General features: G+C 44.5%; 1 protein-coding gene across 1 annotated transcript; it reads left to right on the top strand.

Moving 5' to 3' along the window:
• The first annotated feature begins 17 nt into the window (after positions 1-17).
• Positions 18-14,019, top strand: RRP8 (ribosomal RNA processing 8). The gene is made up of 7 exons (XM_027563150.1): positions 18-254; positions 1,407-1,776; positions 1,999-2,458; positions 2,549-2,678; positions 2,808-2,914; positions 2,998-3,094; positions 3,322-14,019. Exons 1-7 carry the CDS (start codon positions 156-158, stop codon positions 3,439-3,441), a joined length of 1,383 nt encoding a protein of 460 aa, XP_027418951.1. The 5' UTR covers positions 18-155; the 3' UTR covers positions 3,442-14,019.
• The last annotated feature ends 7,406 nt before the right edge of the window (positions 14,020-21,425 follow it).

Raw genomic sequence — 21,425 nt, 5'->3', positions numbered from 1 at the left:
TGGTTTTCGGCACTGCGCCGGCTGCTCTAGCCACTTCAGCTCTCACTCTTTGGTTTCCTGCCCTGTTCCGGCGTCTCTGAGAGGTCTGATTCCTAGAGACGCTGTCTGCACGTGGAGAAGCGCGTGGATCCCGCAACCTTGCGCTCCCCAGCCCCATGTTCGAGGAGCCGGAGTGGGCCGAGGAGGCCCCTGTAGTCGCGGACCTCGGGTCTGTAGCCTTAGGGCTTCGGCCCACGGCAGTCTCTCAAATCAAGGTGAGTGGCCCCGCAGGGGTCCTCAGAACAGACTCTGCTGGATTCCGGATCTGGGGCGCGCCGTGTGTGTAATTAGGGGGAGGAGGGCCGCCTGCAGCCTCCCCAAATCCGGAATTTCCAAAAAAAAGTGACTTTGGAACTGAGAGAATTGGTGAGTAGAAGTTAGTGAAGCAAAGAGGGTTTCTTGGAAGGAAAGGCATGTGGAGAGACCCGGGCGCAAGGGAGCATGACACAGAATGAGAGGCAGTGTGGTAGAAATCGGAGGGCTACGTTAGAATATTTGCGCATGTTAAAGATAAAAGCCAATGGAGTGTTTTAGCAGGGGAATGATTTCTTCAGATTTGCGTTTTGAAAAGGTCACTGGTTGCCGTGTGGAGATTGGAAAGAGCAAAACTGAATGGCAGTGAAGGGCTGTCAGTACTACTGTTCAAAGGGAGCTGGTGCTGAGGGGGTACTGAGAATCTCCATGATGAGTAACCCGTCTAGTAGGACTTCAATCCAGAACGGTCTCCCAGACAGTGGACCTCCTTTAAGCCTCTGCCAATGTGAGGGCTACTGCACTTGCTCAGGCTCTTTCTGTCCTTCAGTCAGCCTGTGACATGAAATCTGCCTGCTTTATTCCCTCCTCTTCAACCCCTCGACCCATTGCTGTAATCCCCACCACTGGCCTCTGTCTGCAGCTTGTCCCTTTCAGTGTTTTTTTTTTTTTCTTTCAGTTCTTTACACTACAACTGGAGGCATCTTTAATACACACATGTGTGATCATGTCACTCTTATTTTCAAAAATCTTCCTACTTGTTATAAAAAGGTATTAGCCAGAGGTAGAAACCTGAGATTGAGGGTTGGAACTCCTGGTCACTAGCCTTGGTCCTGTAGCTTGTGGCCTTACAGTGTTTTTCTGGGAACCCCATCACCTCATCTATACAATGAAGAAAGTGAGGTGGGTGGTTTCTCTGCTCTCCAGCCTCCCAAAGGTTGAGATGGCAATTTTGAAAGTTCTTCAGGCCCTGGCAGTCTTCGTGATAAGCTAGGTGGTTGATTGGGAATAATCCAGATGCCTCTAACCAGCATCTGAATGAGGTCCCCATCTCTCTTCTACTCCCTAGGCCCCATCCATTCTCGCCCCTTCATTCATCCCTTGTTTTCCCCCAGGGCTCCAACTGCCGCCAGCTCTTGGCCACATTACGGGCCCTGGAGGTAGCATCTCTTCCCCAGCAGTCCCCTAGCCTTCCTGGCAGTGACTCTGAGGAGGAGGAGGAGGTCGTGGAAACAAAGAAGAAACGCCCAAAAAAGGGCTTGTTTGCTGGTGCGTCTAATGAAGTAGAGGAGAAAAGGAAGAAGAAACGTCACAAACGGGGCCCACCTAGCAGTGACTCCAAGGAAGAGGAAGTGGAAAGGGAGAAGTGCCACAAAGGGGCTCTTCTTGGCAGTGACTTGGCTGAAGAAGAGAAAAAAAAGAGGAAATGCCAGAAACAGATCCCTTCAAATCTTGCCCAGCCCCTGGACAGTGTTGACCAAACAGGTAGTATATGGGGATGATGAGGGCTGGGGGTGTGGGGATCAGCTGATCCTACATATAACAGAGTTCCTCTGCCACCAGTAGGTTTGGGGTTAGGGAATAAGTACTTTCACATAGACCACAGTTTCTCTCTTAGGGACGGGGGTATGGCCAGGGTGACGTGCTAAGCCTCTGAATTCAGGGCATCTTGCTCCCCAGTATGCCTTTCTGTCTCTCTTTCTTCAGGTTCTAAAGCTTGGAATTCTAGTGCTACAAGTGATCCCACCAAGCCAACCTGTGAGACCCCTTCCTCTAATCCTCCCCATACCTTGAGTCGCAAGCAATGGCGGAACCGGCAGAAGAACAAGCGTAGACAGAAGAACAAGTTTCGGCCATCTCAGCCACCAGAGCAGGCCCCAGCCCCGGCCCCAGCCTCTGCAGAGGAGGCAGAGGTGCCTTCTGCCCCCAGTCCAGACAACCATGGAGCCCGGGCAGAGGCTCTTCGAGCTCGCATGGCCCAGCGTCTGGACGGTGCCCGGTTCCGCTACCTCAATGAACAGCTGTACTCAGGGCCCAGCAGTGCTGCGCAGCGCCTCTTCCAGGAAGACCCTGAGGCCTTTCTCCTCTACCACCGTGGCTTCCAGAACCAAGTCAAGAAGTGGCCACTGCAGCCGGTAGACCGCATCGCCAGGGATCTTCGCCAGCGGTTAGTGAAAATTGGGTGCTGTGAGAAGCTAGGTGTGTCAGTCCCAGGCTCAGACTGGACCAGTGAGCTCTTCCTCCCTTCCATTCCCAGGCCTGCGTCCCTGGTGGTAGCTGACTTTGGCTGTGGGGACTGCCGCCTGGCTTCAAGTATCCGGAACCCTGTACACTGCTTTGACTTGGCCTCTCTGGACCCCCGGGTCACTGTGTGTGACATGGCCCAGGTAAGCCCCTCTCTCCTTCCATAGAATGCACTCTGCTCACCCTGCATCCTTGTGTCTACTCCTAGCATTCAGTGCTGGCTTCCTCCTTCCCATAATGTGTGCTTAGTACAACATTCTCACTCTCCACAGGTGCCTCTGGAGGATGAATCTATAGATGTGGCTGTGTTCTGCCTTTCACTGATGGGAACCAACATCAGAGACTTCCTGGAGGAGGCAAATCGAGTGCTGAAGCCAGGGTAGGTGGTCCCAGGACACAGATGCATGACTGTGCACATGGCGCATGTCAGTGTACTTACCCAGAACTTTCCGTCCTTCTCAGGGGTCTCCTGAAAGTGGCTGAGGTCAGCAGCCGCTTTGAAGATGTTCGGACTTTTCTGGGGGCTGTCACCAAACTGGGCTTCAAGGTCATCTCCAAGGTGAGGACCCCAGGAAATCTGTCCTGTTTTTGTCACATGTGTGGCCCTTCAGGCTAATAATGGTGTTCAGGAAGGAGGTCATTGTCAGACACAGATGTTTGCTCCTTGAAGGCTTGAGTAGTGGGAGAGAGCTGGGAAGCTTTCTGAGCAGGGGTGGGGCCTGGACAGAGGTGATTTGAAGAGCTGGGGTGAGGACTTAGAGCTCACTGGGTCTTTTCTGTACCTAGGATCTGACCAACAGCCACTTCTTCTTGTTTGATTTTGAAAAGACCGGGCCCCCTCGGGTAGGGCCCACGACTCAGCTCTCAGGCCTGAAGCTTCAGCCTTGTCTCTACAAGCGCAGGTGACCTTTGGAGCCCCCCTTGAATGAGGAGGCAAATCTTGAACTCCAAACTCAGTACTCTGAAGACTGTATCCAGCCAGACTGTGACCTGGGGCCTGGTACCACCCTTACTCCATCTCAAGAAGAAAATGTAATGAAACTCTTGGCTCAACCCTGATGTAAAGACGGCTTCTTGGTTCTAGGAAGCATAAAGTCGTTAGGGCTAGCTACAGAGTAAGGAGTTCATTGTGAGAACACAGGAGTATGTGGGAATTACGGATCCCCTCAGTGTCATGGAAACTACATGGTTTGGAATTCAAGGCATCTCTGGGTTTGGTGTCTGTTTCCATCTCTCAGAAGCCATATGAGCTTTCTGTCTGAGCATCTCCACTCTCTGTTCTAATTTTCCTGTTGGTACATCAGATCCCTCTGCTCACCCAAAGCTTCTACAAAGCTTTAGTCTGCTCGGGCCTTTAAGGCCGCAGGCAGGCATTGCTTCTTGGCTCTAGGGCAGCTTAGCTCTAGAGCAAGTGCAGCAGCCCTCACATCAGCAGAGGCAACTTGGCTGTTGTCCACCAACATCATCTGGACGTCTCGGTCAAGATGGTTTGATTGTCCCTGTACTGAGTACTTTTTCCCCCTGATTGTCATCTCCATCTTCGGAGCTGAATGGCCCTAACCTTCCTAGCATCTGTTGTTCTGTTGGGCCCTGGTGTTTGTCTGGCTGAGAGCACAGATATTGGAATCAGGTTGGCCTGTCATTGACTGCTGAGAACCTTTTACTCTTTGAATGTCTTGCTACTCACTTGGTAAATGATAGAATTACTGACTCAGGATTGTTGTATGGGTTAATGAGGAAATCTGTAGCCAAGGCTGGGCACGTAGGAGATGCTCAGTAACTGTTGCTGTGGCTGTTGTGTGTTGCAAACCTTACTGTTTCTAAAGACCTTCCCTAAGCAGGATTAGGGGTTGAAGAGTAAAGGATGAATTTGTTGATTGAGGAAGACTCTGGGAAAGCTCAAGATAAGCCTTTCAACAGCCTTATTTTATAAGATTTTTAGAGATTCTTAATAGATTGTGAGCAGTTCTTTGAGTGGGGGTGATGTGGGAGCTGGGTCTCTATAAATCACAACTGATTGATGCCATTTGGGGTGGGGATTGGCAGAAGAATGTGTCTGTTGTTTCTGCCTTGCAGTGGGCCTAGATCAGCATATACTAGGCCAAACTATGGGCAGAGAAGACTAGTTCTGGGAGAAGATGACTGGGATGACAAGTCCTTGGCCTCTTCCAAAAGACATCTGCCGTGGGCCCAGGTATAAAGATACAGTCTGTTCTACCTATTTCTAAGGGCTCCCCTACTGGCTCAGACGGTAAAGACTTATTTCCAAGAACAAGACCTGAGAGGAACCACTGGCACACAGGTTCCAGGACTCTGCACCAGTTGAGTGCCTCCAGTAAGGGGGTGTTTTGAGGCAGGTTGTGCAGGCCAGAGGGCATGTTTGGAGGCTGGGCTGTGAACCATCCAGCAGACACTGTTCAGTACCTCTGCACGTGCTTCTCGCTGCCGAATACTCATCTGACTAGCAGAGTCTTACTCATCCTTCCAGACAGCCTAGTTGTTTCCTACTCCATTACTCCCAAAGCAGAACTAATTTCTCCATCTGCATTCTCAAAGCACTACAGGAAGAGGTCAACTGCAACATTTAAATACTGTGTGGCGATTGTTTTGTGCATTAGGCTGCAGTCTTCTCAGCTCATATTTATCTTTGTATTTCCAGAGCTGGTCACTTGAGATCCATCTAAGGAGGTGATAAAGATGACAGGGTTTGTGGAGCAGTGAGAAGCAGGGGTGTTGCAGGAACCCAGGTTTGGCCAGATGATGAGGTCACTAGTGACGGTGCAAGGAGTGGGCAGGTGGGAGAACTTCAGCTAGGAGGACTGGTGGGGCATTGAGGCTTGGTGAGAGGAATTCTGAAGCAGGTCTTGGGTTTCTGGCTTAAGCGACTGGTTGCGCTGGTGACGCCATTCAAAATGTTGGGATTTTGGTACCTAGATGATGATTTGGAAGCGGGACATAAACTCAGCAGCCAGGGGAGGTAATTCAAGTCATCGTAATAGATAAGATATCCTGAGTAAGATAACGAGAAGAGAAAATGGCTTGGAAGAGAACTCTGAGGAGCATTTAATGGATAAGTAAAGGAAAACGAACCAGTAAGGGTGACAAGAGAAGGTGGGGCCAGAGGTGGAGTAAAACCAGGAAGAGTGGGTTTCTTAATGTGGAAGGAATGGGAAGGTTTTAGGCTGTTGGATGCTCTTGAAAGGTCTGTTAAAATGAGAGAAAGGTCAGATTGTGGCAGGGAGAGGATTTCTGCTTAATGTTGAGGGGTTTGAATTTATAGTGGTATTATTCATGAATGTATAGTTACACCAGTTGGCCCAATGTTGTGGTTATCTCTGCCTGCTCAGGAATCTAGGTGTAACTGTAGGAAAAATGAGTACTAAGGGATCATCCAGAGTTGAAACCTTACCACACAATTGAAATGAAATTGAGCAAAGGAGTTTCAGACCATTCACAAATTAGTAATGTCTATGCTGGGCCATGGAACTTTGTAGAACAACTGAGTGGAGTGAAGACAGGAGTAGGTAGTTTCACTGAGGGTAATTAAAAAAGTAACCTGGGAAGATGGGAGGCTGTGGTCAGAAACTGGAATGTCCAAATAGTTCATACTGGAAGCAGAGCAGACCCAGGCAGTGGCCAAGTTAAAGAGTGTAGTTATAGGAGTGAGTGCCTGAGAGGAGTGCATGGGAGGTTGCCTGGAGATTGATTATTGCATGGGGGGCTCAGATATTGGGAGTGGGTCTGCATGGACTTTGAAGTTCTCCAAGATGATGACAGAAGTTAGCATGGAACAGTGCCAATGTCTTGAACAAGGGGACAGATTCAGGAAATCTGCAGACATAGTAGGAGAGGCCGGATAGCACAAATTCAGAAGGACAGAGGGTCACACAGCCTACTAGAGAGACTTCTGTTTGGGGGATGATGTGAGGCTGGTGAGCGCCAGGCAGCCAAGACAATACCCTGACAGTTGTCTCCAACTTACCGGGATCCTCTGGGGATTATAGGGGCAACTGTTGCGGCAGCTTCGTGGGGTGGGAACCTCTTGGGATCATGGGGAGGCAAGCTGTAAAGTCTAAGGACATCTGCCTCATTATAGAACATACATCACCTTTTTACAGTGTCATAGCCCTGTTTCCTCCCAGGTGTTACGTATATTCCTAGATCTTGATTAGTTTTTCCTGTTTTGTTATCATGCTCAACAGGACAGCTGGGGTCTGCCTTCCTCCCTCTCTTGCTTTCCTTCCCTTACTTAAAATTTGGATTCTTTCTTTGCCTGTTCTGGCTCAAGCCACCTGAATAAACATCTTTCTGGGTCTGACTCAAGCCCCCGACTCCCCCTATCTCAGGCCAGCCTCCACCTGCTTTTCCATCAATTCTGAAAGCAGGACTTCTGAGTCTGGGTCATCGCTGCTCCATTATCAGCTTCAGGACCATCTCTCGTTCAAGCCTGGGCTTCAGTGTCTGATACTGAGAGCCTAGACTGAAGAAAGAACAGTGTATACTCCCTTAAGAAGAAGCAGCATACCAGCTGTTTAAGGAACAATGAGATCAGTTTAAGGTACAATTTGAGAATAGGATGAAGGAGTGGCAGTCATAGTAAGAGGTAAATGAGAGTGGGAAAGAGTCTAACTGGAGACTCCACTGGGAGCATTCAGGAAGCTTGAGGTCTTTATTCCTAAAGCCAAGAAATGGTACACCTGGAGTCTGATTCCTGGCCTGGAAATGCAGAGGGCAAGCAGAGGCTCACTTTCAGTGGTGGAGCCCGGGGCGTGCTGCTGCTTTTGCATTGGTGTGTGTTCTAGAATTTGCTGAGGTGAACAATGCAGGAGTGTATCCTGTGCACTTTGTAGCAGGGGAAGCATCAGGTGGTCTAGAGTGCTGTCCAGTAGGACCATTGAAGAGGTAAGGAAGCACAGAGAAGTTAGGAGTGTGCCATCTGGACTAAGGAGGGAATTGTAGGATACCACCCAGAATAAAGCTGCACCCACCAGGGTAAAGGGGACTGTAGAAAAAGGACAGCAAGATGGCCCCTTTAAATCTGTGAGGCCCATGGGGCCCAGAAATATCCAACTGGGCAAAAGCTGTCTTATCCCCTTCCTTCTCTGCAGTTGGGCCCAGAGCAGTCAGCAGCTATTAGGCACAGAGGAGATGGGAAGAGCAGAGAGCCTAGAGATCACCCCCCTGCCCTTCTCCAGTGCAGGCTTCTTGAATTTAGTGGGACAGAGCTGAGAGGTGAAAACAGCTAAAGCCAGAAGAGGTACAGATTATTTATTGTTACATAGGATTAGATGTTGTAATCACTTGAGATTGGGTTTGTATCTTATACTGATCCTAAGAATCTGGAACTGAGAATGAGCCGTAAGTCACAGGCTTGCCACAGCTTTTCTCTGAATGAAAAAAGGTTGGAGGGGTGGTGGGAGACAAGAATACAGTTGGGTTTGGATAGCAGTCTGTGCTCATGCTTCCTCAGCATCCGTTTCAGAGGTTGACTACCCCTGCAGGCACTGTTGTGCTCCAGCTTTTGTTCTTGTAACACAGTCCTAAGGGAACACAGTCCCCAAAGAAACAACATGATCTTGGCGGAGACACAGCTCAGCTCCAGTCACTCAACCACTTAGATAATTGCACAAAGTCCTTTACAGGTTTTCACAGAGACCTCTAGGTTGTCCTCCATCCCCGGTGACTTCCCAGGCTGGCCAGCTGGTTCTGACTACTACAGTCACCACATTACCAATCCATTTGCTTCCACTCCTGTTCCCAGAGCAATTCATTTGCCGCACAGCCAAGTGAGCCTTTTTAGAATGTAAGTCAGATATGTCACTTCTCTGCTTAAACTCTTCAATGGATTCTCACTGTTCTGAGAACGAAAGGCAGACTCCTTTCCAGGGCCTAAGTGATCTTGCCGAGGCCTCCCTCTCCAACTGCATCTTAATCCACTCCTTCCACATGAAAAACTCTAGCTGCACAGGCTTTCTTTTCATTCCTCAAGCGTTCCAAGCCATTTCTACTTCTGGTTCTTTATAATTGCCACTTCGTCTTCCCAGGGCACTTTTCCCTGGTGAGTTCATTTTCATCTTCCAGATCTTCACACTAGCATCACGTTTTCTGTAAAAAACAGGCTAGATTTCACCAGAATGTCCTTTTCCTGGACACATAGTTAAATTACATTTCCCAGCTCCTTGCCTCAAGGTGAGGCTGTGTGCATAGTCCTTCCGGTGGAAGGTAAATAGAAGTGATGTTTCACTACCAGACAGGGCAGTTAAAGAGTGGATGAACCTTCTCTGTATTCTCCACCCCTTCATCTGCCTTTCAAGGTGACCTTGATGCAGGTATTTTGAAGATGGAGTCAGAGAATAGACCTCTGGATGTTTGAGCCCCGGCTTAGAGGAAAATTGCTTGACCAAGAACATCCACGTTGGTTTTTACAAAGAATACCCTCTTTTGCATTAATTTAGTGAGTTTGGGGACTGTTACAGTCGTTAGCATTATATGCCCTGGCTAATATATCTTCTCTGGACATCCTGTCCACCTTAGTCTTAATCACAAAACAAGGAAACCCGTGTTTCCTTCAGGGTGCTTCAGACATTTAATTATTTTACCAGATGCCAGTTTACACTATCCCTTGTCCTATTAATAGGATTGGGGAAAAAATGCTCACATGAGGAAATTGAGAGAATGATTTTACCAGTTACATTTTGATTGTGAGCTCCCTCCCCCCCCACCCCCCACCAAAAAAAAAATCCTCCTAAAGAATATCTCAAGTTAGATTTTTCATCTCATAAGACTAGAAACCTGATGGTTGTTGGCATTGGCTCAGGAATTCAAGGATCTTAGCAGTTAGGTCTGTGTGGTTCTCTTGGTCTCGATTCTCATGGTCACAAGAGACACCTTGTGATTTGATTAATCAGGAACACCCTACTTAGCCTCCTCAGGAGCCTCACAGATTACCACAGTCCCTGTCTTTTTGGTCTTACTTCAAGGGTCCTTCTACATTGTTAATACTCTGGTGTAAATATGTTCCATTATTCCCTAGAACATGACTGAGATCAGTCTGAAACACTAACATTTTAAATACATTTGCCTTCCCCACCCCTTCCCACATCTCAGTGACTTGTCAGCAGCTCCTCCAGTTTAAGGCTGTTCTCCCTCTAGCTCAGTGGGGGTGGGGAAACTCACGGTTCTGTTTACTTCACTCATTCTTTACCCCTCTGTCACTTCTAGGATTGGGATGGGGAAGGGTATATTAGAGGCAAAAAGGCTAAACTTTTGGTTTAGTTTGGCTTTATCAGTGTGTTCTACTAAGACAAGCATTTAAATGGTTCAGTGTGTGAGGTGTTGGGGTTCTTTGGAGCCACCCCCTGCCCCCTGGGGGCTTTTGCACTAACTGGCTCTGGTTCCCTCCTTAAGATACTCATCCCACACCCCTCAGCTTCTGACCCTGACAGTGTATCCATAGCCTCCTAGTGCTAAAGAACCTCACCCTGGCTGGCAGCCCTCCTGAGAGAGGTCTCAGCAAACATCTTAAGAGTGGTTACCTTTTTGGGAGCCCCCAGGAAGCTCCCACATGTTTGTCCAGCCAAAGGGCAGAAGTGCAGCCCGACTAGCATCTGACTCCTCTCCCCTCGCCCTGCCGCAGCTAGCCTGACTCTGACCTCTCCATTCTCTCTGGCTCCAGACCCTTTTAAGTGTCTTGGGTTACTTTCTCCCAACAAGTCTCCACCCCAGTGGCCTTGTTGGAACTGGGGCTGTACGTTTCTGAGTGCAGCAAGCCTCCCGCTAGAGAATGTGATGCTGAATGAATATAAGGTCTCTCCCTGTCATGGGAATACAAAATGACTACAAGTGGTCCTCTTAGAGCCCTCCTCACCTGATTGAGGATAGAGGGAACAGCCCTACTTCTTTACCTTTCAGGGGGACGTTCTCTCTATTCCTCCAAATTCCCATCAATCAAGCTGGTATTTCTAACTTCATGTACGGTAGGAGGGTTAGTGAGCTCTGGATCAGCTTTATTATCTAAGAGTAAATCCTATGTTGGGCTTCCCCAATGGCTCTTCATCCACCTGCAATGCAGGAGATGTGGCAGGAGCTGCAGGTTTGATTCCTGGGTCAGGATCCCCTGGAGAAGGAAATGGCAACCCATTCTAGTATTCTTGCTTGGAAAATCTCATGGACAGAGGAGCCAGGCGGGCTACAGTCCATGGGGTCACAAAGAGTCGGACATGACTTAGTGACTGAACAACATATCCTATATAGATATATCTAGGGCCTTTATTTAATATCCCCTTATTGTGCCAGTATTTTTTAAAAAATATTTATTTATTTGGTTGTCTCGGGTCTTAGTTGTGGTGTAGGGATCTTTCGTTCCGGCTTCTCTTTAGTTGTGGCTTGCGAGTTTAGTTGCCCTGCAGCATGTGGGATCTTAGTTCCCCCACCAGCATTGAACCCATGTTCCTTGCATTGGACGGCAGATTCTTAACCACTGGACCACCAGGGAAACCCTTGCACAAGCATTTTTATAAAATGTGAATTGTTCTTGTGTGTGTGCTTAACTTACCGAGTACTGTCAACAAATTTTGTCTTATGTCTTACTTTTTTCCTTCACTCAACTATATTTTTAATATCTATCTGTTTATCAGGGCTCAGTCAGGAGAATAGAAACCACACTAAATGTTTCAAATAGAGGATATTTAATGCAGAGAATTGATTCCTAGTGACAAAAGCCAAGTCAAAAGAAAATGCTTGATGTAATTAAAAATTGAGAACTGGAGAAATCAGATACTGTCCAAAGGCCTGGGAAAACCAAGCGGAAGAAGCAATGTGATTATCAGAAACCAGGAGCTCAGAGAAGCGGCCGCTTTTGACTGGTCAATACTCAGACTTTGGTGGGGGAGGCTCCCTCCACATAACCTGGCCTTGAAGGTGGGGGCACACGGTCTGACTCTTCTCTGGCTGTCATGCCAGAAACTGATCTGCTGCTGGTATCTCAGAAGTGTAGCGAAGCTGCTGCAGAGTGCAGAAGAAGCCGGTAGCCAGAGCCAACTGTCTGCAGCTGAAGTACGTAACAGCAGCTGGAAAACAGGAATGAAGACCCTCCCCCCTGTGTTTCACTTTCAGTTTCCCTTTATGACATCTCTTTGGCAGAACGTAATGGAACCACCTGGCAGTGGATTCTGGGAAATACAGTTTGCAGAGTCACAGCTGCAGCAACACAACTCCAGAGTGTGTATGTGGGGGTTGAGAGGGAGGTGTGTTGCAGAGGGGGATACAGAGAGTGCAGGAGCCAAAAGAAAATAGATAAATAACCAGAGCATTCCATGTATTAATAGCTGCTCATACATCTAGATTGTTGTTTCTGTCAGCTCTGAAGTTTTTCCTAATAAGCATCCACCATAGTGAGCTTATCCATTCTCCTGGTTGCCTCAAATTCTTTGCCATCTGGATAAATTAAAACCCTTGCAGTTTAGGATTCTGAGTACAAAATGAGTTCCCCCAGTTATATGCACTCTGAGATTTGGGAGGTAAGTGTCATGTTCCTGCTGCTTGGCTGTTGCCAGAGGCAGGTTTAGATGTTGGGCTTTCTGCAGCAGCATTTGCATCGAAGCCAAGGACAAAAGGATGCATACTGTAGTGGCTAAAGTTCAACGTAGAACTGGAGGTTCAATAGGTAAAATAAATCTACTTTGTACAAGTTTGGCTTTGATGGTTAAGAGGGAAAATTATTGGAAGGATATCATAAGTTACTCAGAGAACTAATGGAAAGTCCAGGGAGTGAGGCTTAGAGAACAGACAGGAGCCAGGGGAGGATGAACAGCTGCAAAAACTAAGGTCAACTTTAGAGTCATCATGGTTAGGATGGCATTGCTGGCACCATTGCTACTTGACTTTTTTCCTCACTCTTGTCGGTACATAGAGTGATGCTGAGAATTGCATTTCCCTCTAAGTTCATGGCACTTTAGGATTGGTTCATGAAAGGCCCCTCTCCCATTCTTTGTTATTTTGTTTGTTTCCTTTATTCCCGATTCATACTTCAGTTTCTCTTATAGCTTCACAACATATTTGTTGTGTTCGCCTGGACACCTGTGTATCCTTGGCAAAATAGATGGTGGTTTTGGTATATGTGTGTTTTGGCAGAGACTGCCAGCTGATCCTCACACCCATTTTCTTCTTTGTGGGAAATCAGCTGGACTCTTTCCCAGCTTCCCTTATTCTTAAGTGTGATCAAGTGGAAGATAGTAGAACTAAGGTGTGCTATTCCTACGACCTGGGTCCTTAAATTTTCCTATGCATGGTCCCCCATGTTATTTCCAATTTGGCCTTGGAGCATACGACCTTGAAAGCTACACCTTGAAAGAGCCAGAAGATGGAAGGAGCCTGAACACCACTTAGAGGAGAGCCACCCACCAATTGGGAGCATCTGTTCTGGATGTCTCGTGAGTGAGAAATAAATTTCCATCTTTTTCAGCCAGTGACTAGTGATGTTTCTTTAAAATCCCTTTTAATCGAACACATCAGAAAAGTAAATAAAACAGGGCCCTAAAGAAAAGTAAACAAAAATGTTAAGCCTAATGGTTTATCACAGGCCAGTGCCCAGGTAGGCACCACCTAGACTGAGAAACGAAGTGCTGACAACACCCAGAAGCCTCTTTTATGTCACCTCCCAAACGGGAGCAGCTTTCTCTCAACATTACAGAATTGCCACCATCCTGACTTCCAGAACACTGATTTCCTTGCTTTTCTTTATAGTCTTATGGTTGAGCTGTTTAGTTGCTCAGTCGTGTCCAACTCTTTGCATCCCCGTGGACTGCGCACCAGGCTCCTCTGTCCATGGGATTCTTCAGGCAAGAATACTGGAGTGGGTTGCCATTTCCTTCTCCAGGGGATCTTCCTGACCCAAGGATCAAACCCACATCTCTCATATCTCCTGCACTGGCAGGAGTGTTCTTAACCACTAGTGCCACCTGGCTGAAATACAACCAGTTTTTGTATGTTGACCATGGAGCAGCACCCTTGCAAAGTAACCTCACTTACTCTAGTGATTTATCTGTATTCTTTTATTTTTCTACACATATTATCCTCATAATATGTGATTATCATATCAGTTTATTTCATGCTTTCTAATTCTGTATCATTTATTCTTAGCCATGATGTACTCCAGGAGGTCCATCACTGTGTTCAAGTGATGTTGGTAGAAATCTTTGAATCATTCTCAGACCTGAAGGAAGAACTTTCAGTGTTTCATCACTGGGTGTGATATTTGAAGTGAGATTCTGATTAATGGATGTCAGATTAATAATATGCTCTACTTGCTATTACTTGTATTATGAATCGAATTTTGAATTTTGTCAAATGCTGCTTCTGAATTGAGATGATCATATATTTTTAAAAATTCTGTCCGTGTAGCAAATAAAAGATTTATTTATTTATTTTATATGTGAAATCAACCTTAATTTTTTGGAATAAAATCAACTTTGTTGATTACACCCATTTTACATATTGGTGAAATCAGTTTGATAATATTTTGTATAGGACTTTTTAATCTGTGCTTATGTGTGAACATAAATGATCAGATCAGATCAGTCATGTTGCAATCTTCCTTTTCCCACACAATGCAGTGTTTTTAAGTTCTTTTCATATTGTTCTATGTACTATAACTCACTTTTAACACCGTCTTCAAATGTTCTAATGACTTCCCATCTTATAGTAAGAGTTCTTACTATAGCTAAAAAGGCCCTGTCTTGTTTGGATTCCAGATAGCTCTTGAACACTCACCGCCTTTACACACACCCTTCCAGCCATACTGTCCATTTTGCTATTTATTGAATATTCTGGGTATGCCCCTGCTGTTGCGTTATTCATCTATCTGGAATATTATTTCCACAGATATCTTTATGGCCCACTTCCACACTGTATGCAGGTCTCTGTTCAAATGTCAGTCTATCAGATTAACCCTGTAGCCAATACTTCTTATTTTTCCTCCCAGTATTTTCTACTGCCTTAACTCTGCTTAGTGTTTCTTCACCTTTTAGATTACGTATTTATTTGTTTATGTAGTTACTGTGTATTTCTCTGCACTTCCAAGAGAGCAGGGACTTCTCTTATTTAATACTGTATCCCTGATAGTACATACTTGCATCCAATATCTGTTTAGTGTTCCAGTGTGTATCTGTTTAGAACATTTAGCTTAGCCATTCCTCTAAAGACCTTTAGATTATCCAAGTCCTTGTGACTACAAACATTTTGGGGAAGGATTTTCTTATAAATGTTCTCTTAAATGTAATATGAGTCTTTGTTCCAGATTTCAAGTTAATTGGTCAGGCCAGTTATCCCATAATTAACAACTCTAAAATCTGAACAAAATACAAACAAAAACCAACTATTTGAAGGCCCTGGAAAGTGAACAAAAAGCAGGCAGAAAGCAGAGGAGAATTTACCCATGAAAGACTTTAACTGCAATGGGTAAGAATTGGGATCTTTGTGGTCTTTCTGTCTGAAGGCTTTCCTTCCCCACCCCATTTTCCAGCCCCACCCTATCCCCAAGTTCCAAAAGCAGAAAACCACAGCCTTACTTGCTCAGAATAGCAGAGGACAGAGTTCAGGGCTGGTAAAACTGCTGGAAATGTAAGAGCAGAAATCTGGAAGAGAGAGTGGTATAAGGGGTGAAACCAAAATATGGACATAAACTCAGCCCAAATCCCTGGATGACCACTAAATTACATGTGCATAGTGGAGACTCAAGGGGAGCAAAAATAGCTGACAGAATCCAGTGAGGACTCTACCTTTGAATGATAGAAATGCACTGAGGAAAGGTTTGCAAATTTGCTGCTTTTTTGCCTGTGTGCATTCCTCAATCCATGTCCAACTTGGGATGGCAGCTTACGTGTCAGAAGACAGGGTTTGGCAATGGAGTAAAGCTGGAAATTTAAAAGGAAAGTCCCAGAAGCAAAAGAACCATAGAGATGTGTCCCTAAATCTGTCCAAATCTTTGACAAATGACTAAATTGTGTAAATGCAGGTGAGATGCTCTGAGGCCAGGCTGAAAAAGCAGCTGCTGGAAGCCAAAAAAAGTAAGCAGGTATATCAACTGTTGCATACATACTACAGGAAATATGAAATTTGCGTTTTGAGCCCACTCCCCCCCCCATCTCAAAAGTTCAACAACAACAACAACAAATTGTCAGAACGTAACAGAATGCAAATTTCCATTTGGTTCTTGTAGTTTCTATGTTTCTACAGCATATTATCTATAATACCCAGTTTTCTCCCCAAATTACAAGATATGCAAATAAATAGGAAATTATAGCCCAATTATATAATTATAAAAATATGAAATTATAAGCAGTGACTTAAACTCCAGGTAAAAGAAAGTCAATAGAAACTGACTCTAGTGGGCTCTCACACTGGATTTAGCTATCACATAGTTCAAAGTAGCTGTTACTAATGTGTCCAAATAATGAAAATATGTCTAAGAAATTTAAGGAAATTAAGGCCTCAGTGAATACACAGATGGGGAACCTTGCCAGAAACATAGAAACTACAAGAAAGAACCAAATGGAAAACATCAGTAAAATTACAAACTTCTAGCAGGACTAACAGAGAAAAGACACAAATTATCAATATCAGGAATAAAGCAACAAATAGCACTACAGACTGTGTAGACAGATACATAAAGATAAAGGAATGCTGCAAACAACTCTCTGGAGGTTTATTTAACAACTTCGTTGAAATGGAACAATTCTCCTCCCCCTAAGGACACCAGAATACAATTCATACAGTATAAAATAAATAGCCCTATAACGATTAATGAAATTAAATTTGTAATTCCAAACCTCCCATGAAAAAAATCTCCAGGCCTTGATTGTCTCACTGGGGAATTCGACCAAATGTTTCAAGAGGAAATAACGCTGATTCTTCATAATCTTTTTCAGAAAATAGAAGGGAACGCTTCCCGATTCATTTTAAGAAGCTATTGCTCTGATACCAAAACCAGAAAGAAAGAATGTAAACACAGACTAAAATCCTGATTAATATAAATGTAAAAATTCTTAACAAAATGTTAGCAAATAGAATCCAGCAATATATAAAAATATATACCATGGCCCAGCAGAGTTTATTCCAGGAATGCAAGGGCTGGTTCAATAGTAGAAAATCAGTCAACGTAATCCACCATATTTAAAGGCTAAAGAAAAATTACAGGATTATATCAGTTGATGATAAACAAGGATTTGACAAAATTCAACAACCATTCATAGTCTCAGAAAACTACAAATAGAGGGAAACTTGTTCAACTTCATAAAGAGCATCTAAAAAATCTGCTAACATATTTAATGGGTTAAAAAAAAAAACAAACTTAATGTTTCTCCCCTAAAACTGAAAAAAATGCAAGGGTCTCCACTTTTACCATTCTTATTCATAGACAATCCCAAGGAATCTACAAAAAATTCCTAGAATAAGTGAGTTGAACATCATAACAACATAAAAAGTAGACCACAGAAGTTAACTGCATATCTATGCCGTTTCCTGGTGGCTTAGACAATAAAGAATCTACCTGCAATGCAGGAAACTGGGGTTTGATCCCTGGGTGGGGAAGATCCCCTGGAGGAGGAAATGGCAACCTACTCCAGTATTCTTGCCTGGAGAATTCCATGTACAAAAGAGCCTGGCAGGCTGTAGTCCATGGGGTCACAGACTCAGACACGACTGAGTGATTAACATACAAAAATTAATTGCATTTCTGTACAGTAGAAACACGTAGACACTAAAATTTAAAATAGCATTTACATTTGCTTGAAAAGAAATTAAATACTTAACTATAAATAATACATTTGTAGGATTTCTATGCTAAAAACTGTACAGTGGTGATGAAAGAAATCAAAGATCTAAAAAAATGGGCTTCCAGGTGGCACTAGTGGTAAAGAACCTGCCTGCCAGTTCAAGAGATGTAAGAGATGCTGCTTGATCCTTGAGTGGGGAAAATCTCCTGAAGGAGGGCATGACCACCCACTGCAGTATTCTTGCCTGGGAAATCCCATGGACAGAGGACAATCCATGGGGCTGCAACGTGTTGGACACGACCAAAGCAACTTCATGCATGCAAGCAAATAAACGGAAAGACACACCATGTTCTTGGATTGCAAAAGCAGTAAAGACGTCAGTTGTGTACCCGCATGGGTATGGAGGTCTAAACACAGTTTAGTTCAGTCGCTCAGTCGTGTCCAACTCTTTGCACCCCCATGAATTGCAGCACGCCAGGCCTCCCTGTCCATCACCAACTCCTGGACTTCACCCAAACTCATGTCCATCGAGTCGGTGATGCCATCCAGCCATCTCATCCTCTGTCATCCCCTTCTCCTCCTGCCCCCAATCCCTCCCAGCATCAGAGTCTTTTCCAATGAGTCAACTCTTCGCGTGAGGTCGCCAAAGTACTGGAGTTTCAGCTTTAGCATCAGTCCTTCCAATGAACACCCGGGACTGATCTCCTTCAGAATGGACTGGTTGGATCTCCTTGCAGTCCAAGGGACTCTCAGAGTCTTCTCCAACACCACAGTTGAAAAGCATCAATTCTTTGGTGCTCAGCTTTCTTGACAGTCCAACTCTCACATCCATACATGACTACTGGAAAAACCATATCCTTGAATAGAAAGACCTTTGTTGGCAAAGAAATGTCTCTGCTTTTGAATATGCTATCTAGGTTGGTCATAGTAAGTGTCTTTTCATTTCATGGCTGTAATCACCATCTGCAGTGATTTTGGAGCCCCCCAAAATAAAGTGTGACACTGTTTCCACTGTTTCCCCATCTACTTGCCATGAAGTGATGGGACCGGACGCCATGATTTTAGTTTTCTGAATGTTGAGCTTTAAGCCAAATTTTTCACTCTCCTCTTTCACTTTCATCAAGAGGCTTTTGAGTTCCTCTTCACTTTCTGCCATAAGAGTGGTGTCATCTGCATATCTGAGGTTATTGAGATTTCTCCTGGCAATCTTGATTCCAGCTTGTGCTTCTTCCAGCCCAGCGTTTCTCGTAATGTACTCAGCATATAAATTAAATAAGCAGGGTGACAATATACAGCCTTGACACACTCCTTTCCTGATTTGGAACCAGTCTGTTGTTCCATGTCCAGTTCTAACTGTTGCTTCCTGACCTGCATATAGGTTTCTCAAGAGGCAGGTCAGGTGGTCTGGTATTCCCATCTCTTTCAGAATTTTCCACAGTTTATTGTGATCCACACAGTCAAAGGCTTTGGCATAATCAATAAAGCAGAAATAGATGTTTTTCTGGAAATCTCTTGCTTTTTCAATGATCCAGCGGATGTTGGCAATTTGATCTCTGGTTCCTCTGCCTTTTCTAAAACCAGCTTGAACATTAGGAAGTTCACGGTTCACATATTGCTGAAGCCTGGCTTGGAGAATTTTGAGCATTACTTTACTAGCGTGTGAGATGAGTGCAATTGTGCGGTAGTTTGAGCGTTCTTTGGCATTGCCTTTCTTTGGGATTGGAATGAAAACTGACGTTTTCCAGTCCTGTGGCCACTGCTGAGTTTTCCAAATTTGCTGGCATATTGAGTGTGGCACTTTCACAGCATCATCTTCTAGGATTTGAAATAGCTCAACTGGAATTCCATCACCTCCACTAGCTATGTTCGTAGTGATGCTTTCTAAGGCCCACTTGACTTCACATTCCAGGATGTCTGGCTCTAGGTCAGTGATCACACCATCATGATTATCTGGGTCGTGAAGATCTTTTTTGTACAGTTCTTCTGTGTATTCTTGCCACCTCTTCTTAATATCTTCTGCTTCTGTTAGGTCCATACCATTTCTGTCCTTTATCGAGCCAATCTTTGCATGAAATGTTCCCTTGGTATCTCTGATTTTCTTGAAGAGATCTCTAGTCTTTCCCATTCTGTTGTTTTCCTCTATTTCTTTGCACTGATGGCTGAGGAAGGCTTTCTTATCTCTCCTTGCTATTCTTCTTGCTATCTGCATTCAGATGCTTATATCTTTCCTTTTCTCCTTTGCTTTTCGCTTCTCTTCCTTTCACAGCTATTTGTAAGGCCTCCCCAGACAGCCATTTTGCTTTTTTGCATTTCTTTTCCATGAGGATGGTCTTGATCCCTGTCTCCTGTACAATGTCATGAACCTCCGTCCATAGTTCATCAGGCACTCTATCTATCAGATCTAGTCCCTTAAATCTATTTCTCGCTTTCACTATATAATCATGAGGAATTTGATTTAGGTCATACCTGAATGGTCTAGTGGTTTTCCCTACTTTCTTCAATTTAAGTCTGAATTTGGCAATAAGGAGCTCATGATCTGAGCCCCAGTCAGCTCCCGGTGTTGTTTTTGCTGACTGTATAGAGCTTCTCCATCTTTGGCTGCAAAGAATATAATCAGTCTGATTTCTGTGTTGACCATCTGGTGATGTCCATGTGTAGAATTTTCTTTTGTGTTGTTGGAAGAGGGTGTTTGCTATGACCAGTGCGTTCTCTTGGCAAAACTCTATTAGCCTTTGCCCTGCATCATTCCGTATTCCAAGGCCAAATTTGCCTGTCACTCCAGGTGTTTCTTGACTTCCTACTTTTGCATTCCAGTCCCCTGTAATGAAAAGGACATCTTTTTTGGGTGTTAGCTCTAAAAGGTCTTGTAAGTCTTCATAGAACTGTTCAACTTCAGCTTCTTCAGCGTTACTGGTTGGGGCATAGACTTGGATTACTGTGATATTGAGTGGTTTGCCTTGGAAACAAACAGAGGTCATTCTCAGGTCGTTTTTGAGATTGCATCCAAGTACTGCATTTTGGACTCTTTTGTTGACCATGATGGCTACTCCTTTTCATCTAAGGGATTCCTGCCCACAGTAGTAGATATAATGGTCATCTGAGTTAAACTCACCGATTCCAGTCCATTTTAGTTAGCTGATTCCTAGAATGTCAACATTCACTCTTGCCATCTCCTGTTTGACCACTTCCAATTTGCCTTGATTCATGGACCTAACATTCCAGGTTCCTATGCAATATTGCTCTTTACAGCATCGGACCTTGCTTCTATCACCAGTCACATCCACAACTGGGTATTGTTTTTGCTTTGGCTCCATCCCTTCATTCTTTCTGGAGTTATTTCTCTACTGATCTCCAGTAGCAATTTGGGCACCTACCAACCTGGGGAGTTCCCCTTTCATTTTCATTTCATCCTATCATTTTGCCTTTTCATACTATTCATGGTTTAAACACAATTCCTATCAAAATCCCAACATGACTTGTTTGTAGTAGATAAGATGATTCTAAAGTTTGTATGGAAATGCAAAGGAACTAAAATAGGTGCAGTTTTGAAAAAGAAGAACAAAGTAGGAGGAATCAGTTTACCCATTTTCAAGACTTACTACATAGGTACGTAATCAAGACTGTGTGGTATTGCTGGAGGGGAGTATAGATACAAAATCAATAGAACAGAGAACCCAGAAACAAACCGATACAACCATGCCCAGCTGATTTTGACATAAGTGCAAACACAGTTCAATGGGGGAAAGATAGTCTTTTCAACAAATGGAGCTGGAGAACTTGAACATCCACAGGCAAAAATAAATATATTCATACACACGTAAATCATATCTGTCTTGACCTAGTGTCACACCTTGTACAAAAATTATCTCAAAATGGATCACGGACTTAAGTGTAAAATGATATATAGTATAAAACTCTTAGAAAAGAAACACAGAAGAAAGTCTCTGGTGTCTAAGGTGAGGCAAAGAGTTTTAAACTTGGCATCAAAAGCATAATTCAGAAAAGAAAAAACTGATAGGCTGAGATTTCACCAATATTTAAAACCTTCACTCTGTGGAAGACCCTATGAAGATAGGAAGCTACAGACTGAGAGAAAATATTTGCAAACCACGTATCTGA

This window comes from Bos indicus x Bos taurus, chromosome 15, assembly GCF_003369695.1.
Source record: "Bos indicus x Bos taurus breed Angus x Brahman F1 hybrid chromosome 15, Bos_hybrid_MaternalHap_v2.0, whole genome shotgun sequence".
NCBI lineage: Eukaryota > Metazoa > Chordata > Mammalia > Artiodactyla > Bovidae > Bos > Bos indicus x Bos taurus.
Note: the sequence above shows the minus strand (reverse complement) of the source record. Positions and strands in the feature narration are given on the sequence as shown.

Excerpts from the sequence above, each read along its gene's own strand:
- RRP8 (XM_027563150.1), top strand. The coding sequence starts at position 156 with ATGTTCGAGGAGCCGGAGTGGGCCGAGGAGGCCCCTGTAGTCGCGGAC. Across the intron at positions 2,915-2,997 it reads AATCGAGTGCTGAAGCCAGG|GGGTCTCCTGAAAGTGGCTG; the intron begins GTAGGTGGTCCC and ends CGTCCTTCTCAG. Across the intron at positions 3,095-3,321 it reads GCTTCAAGGTCATCTCCAAG|GATCTGACCAACAGCCACTT; the intron begins GTGAGGACCCCA and ends TTCTGTACCTAG.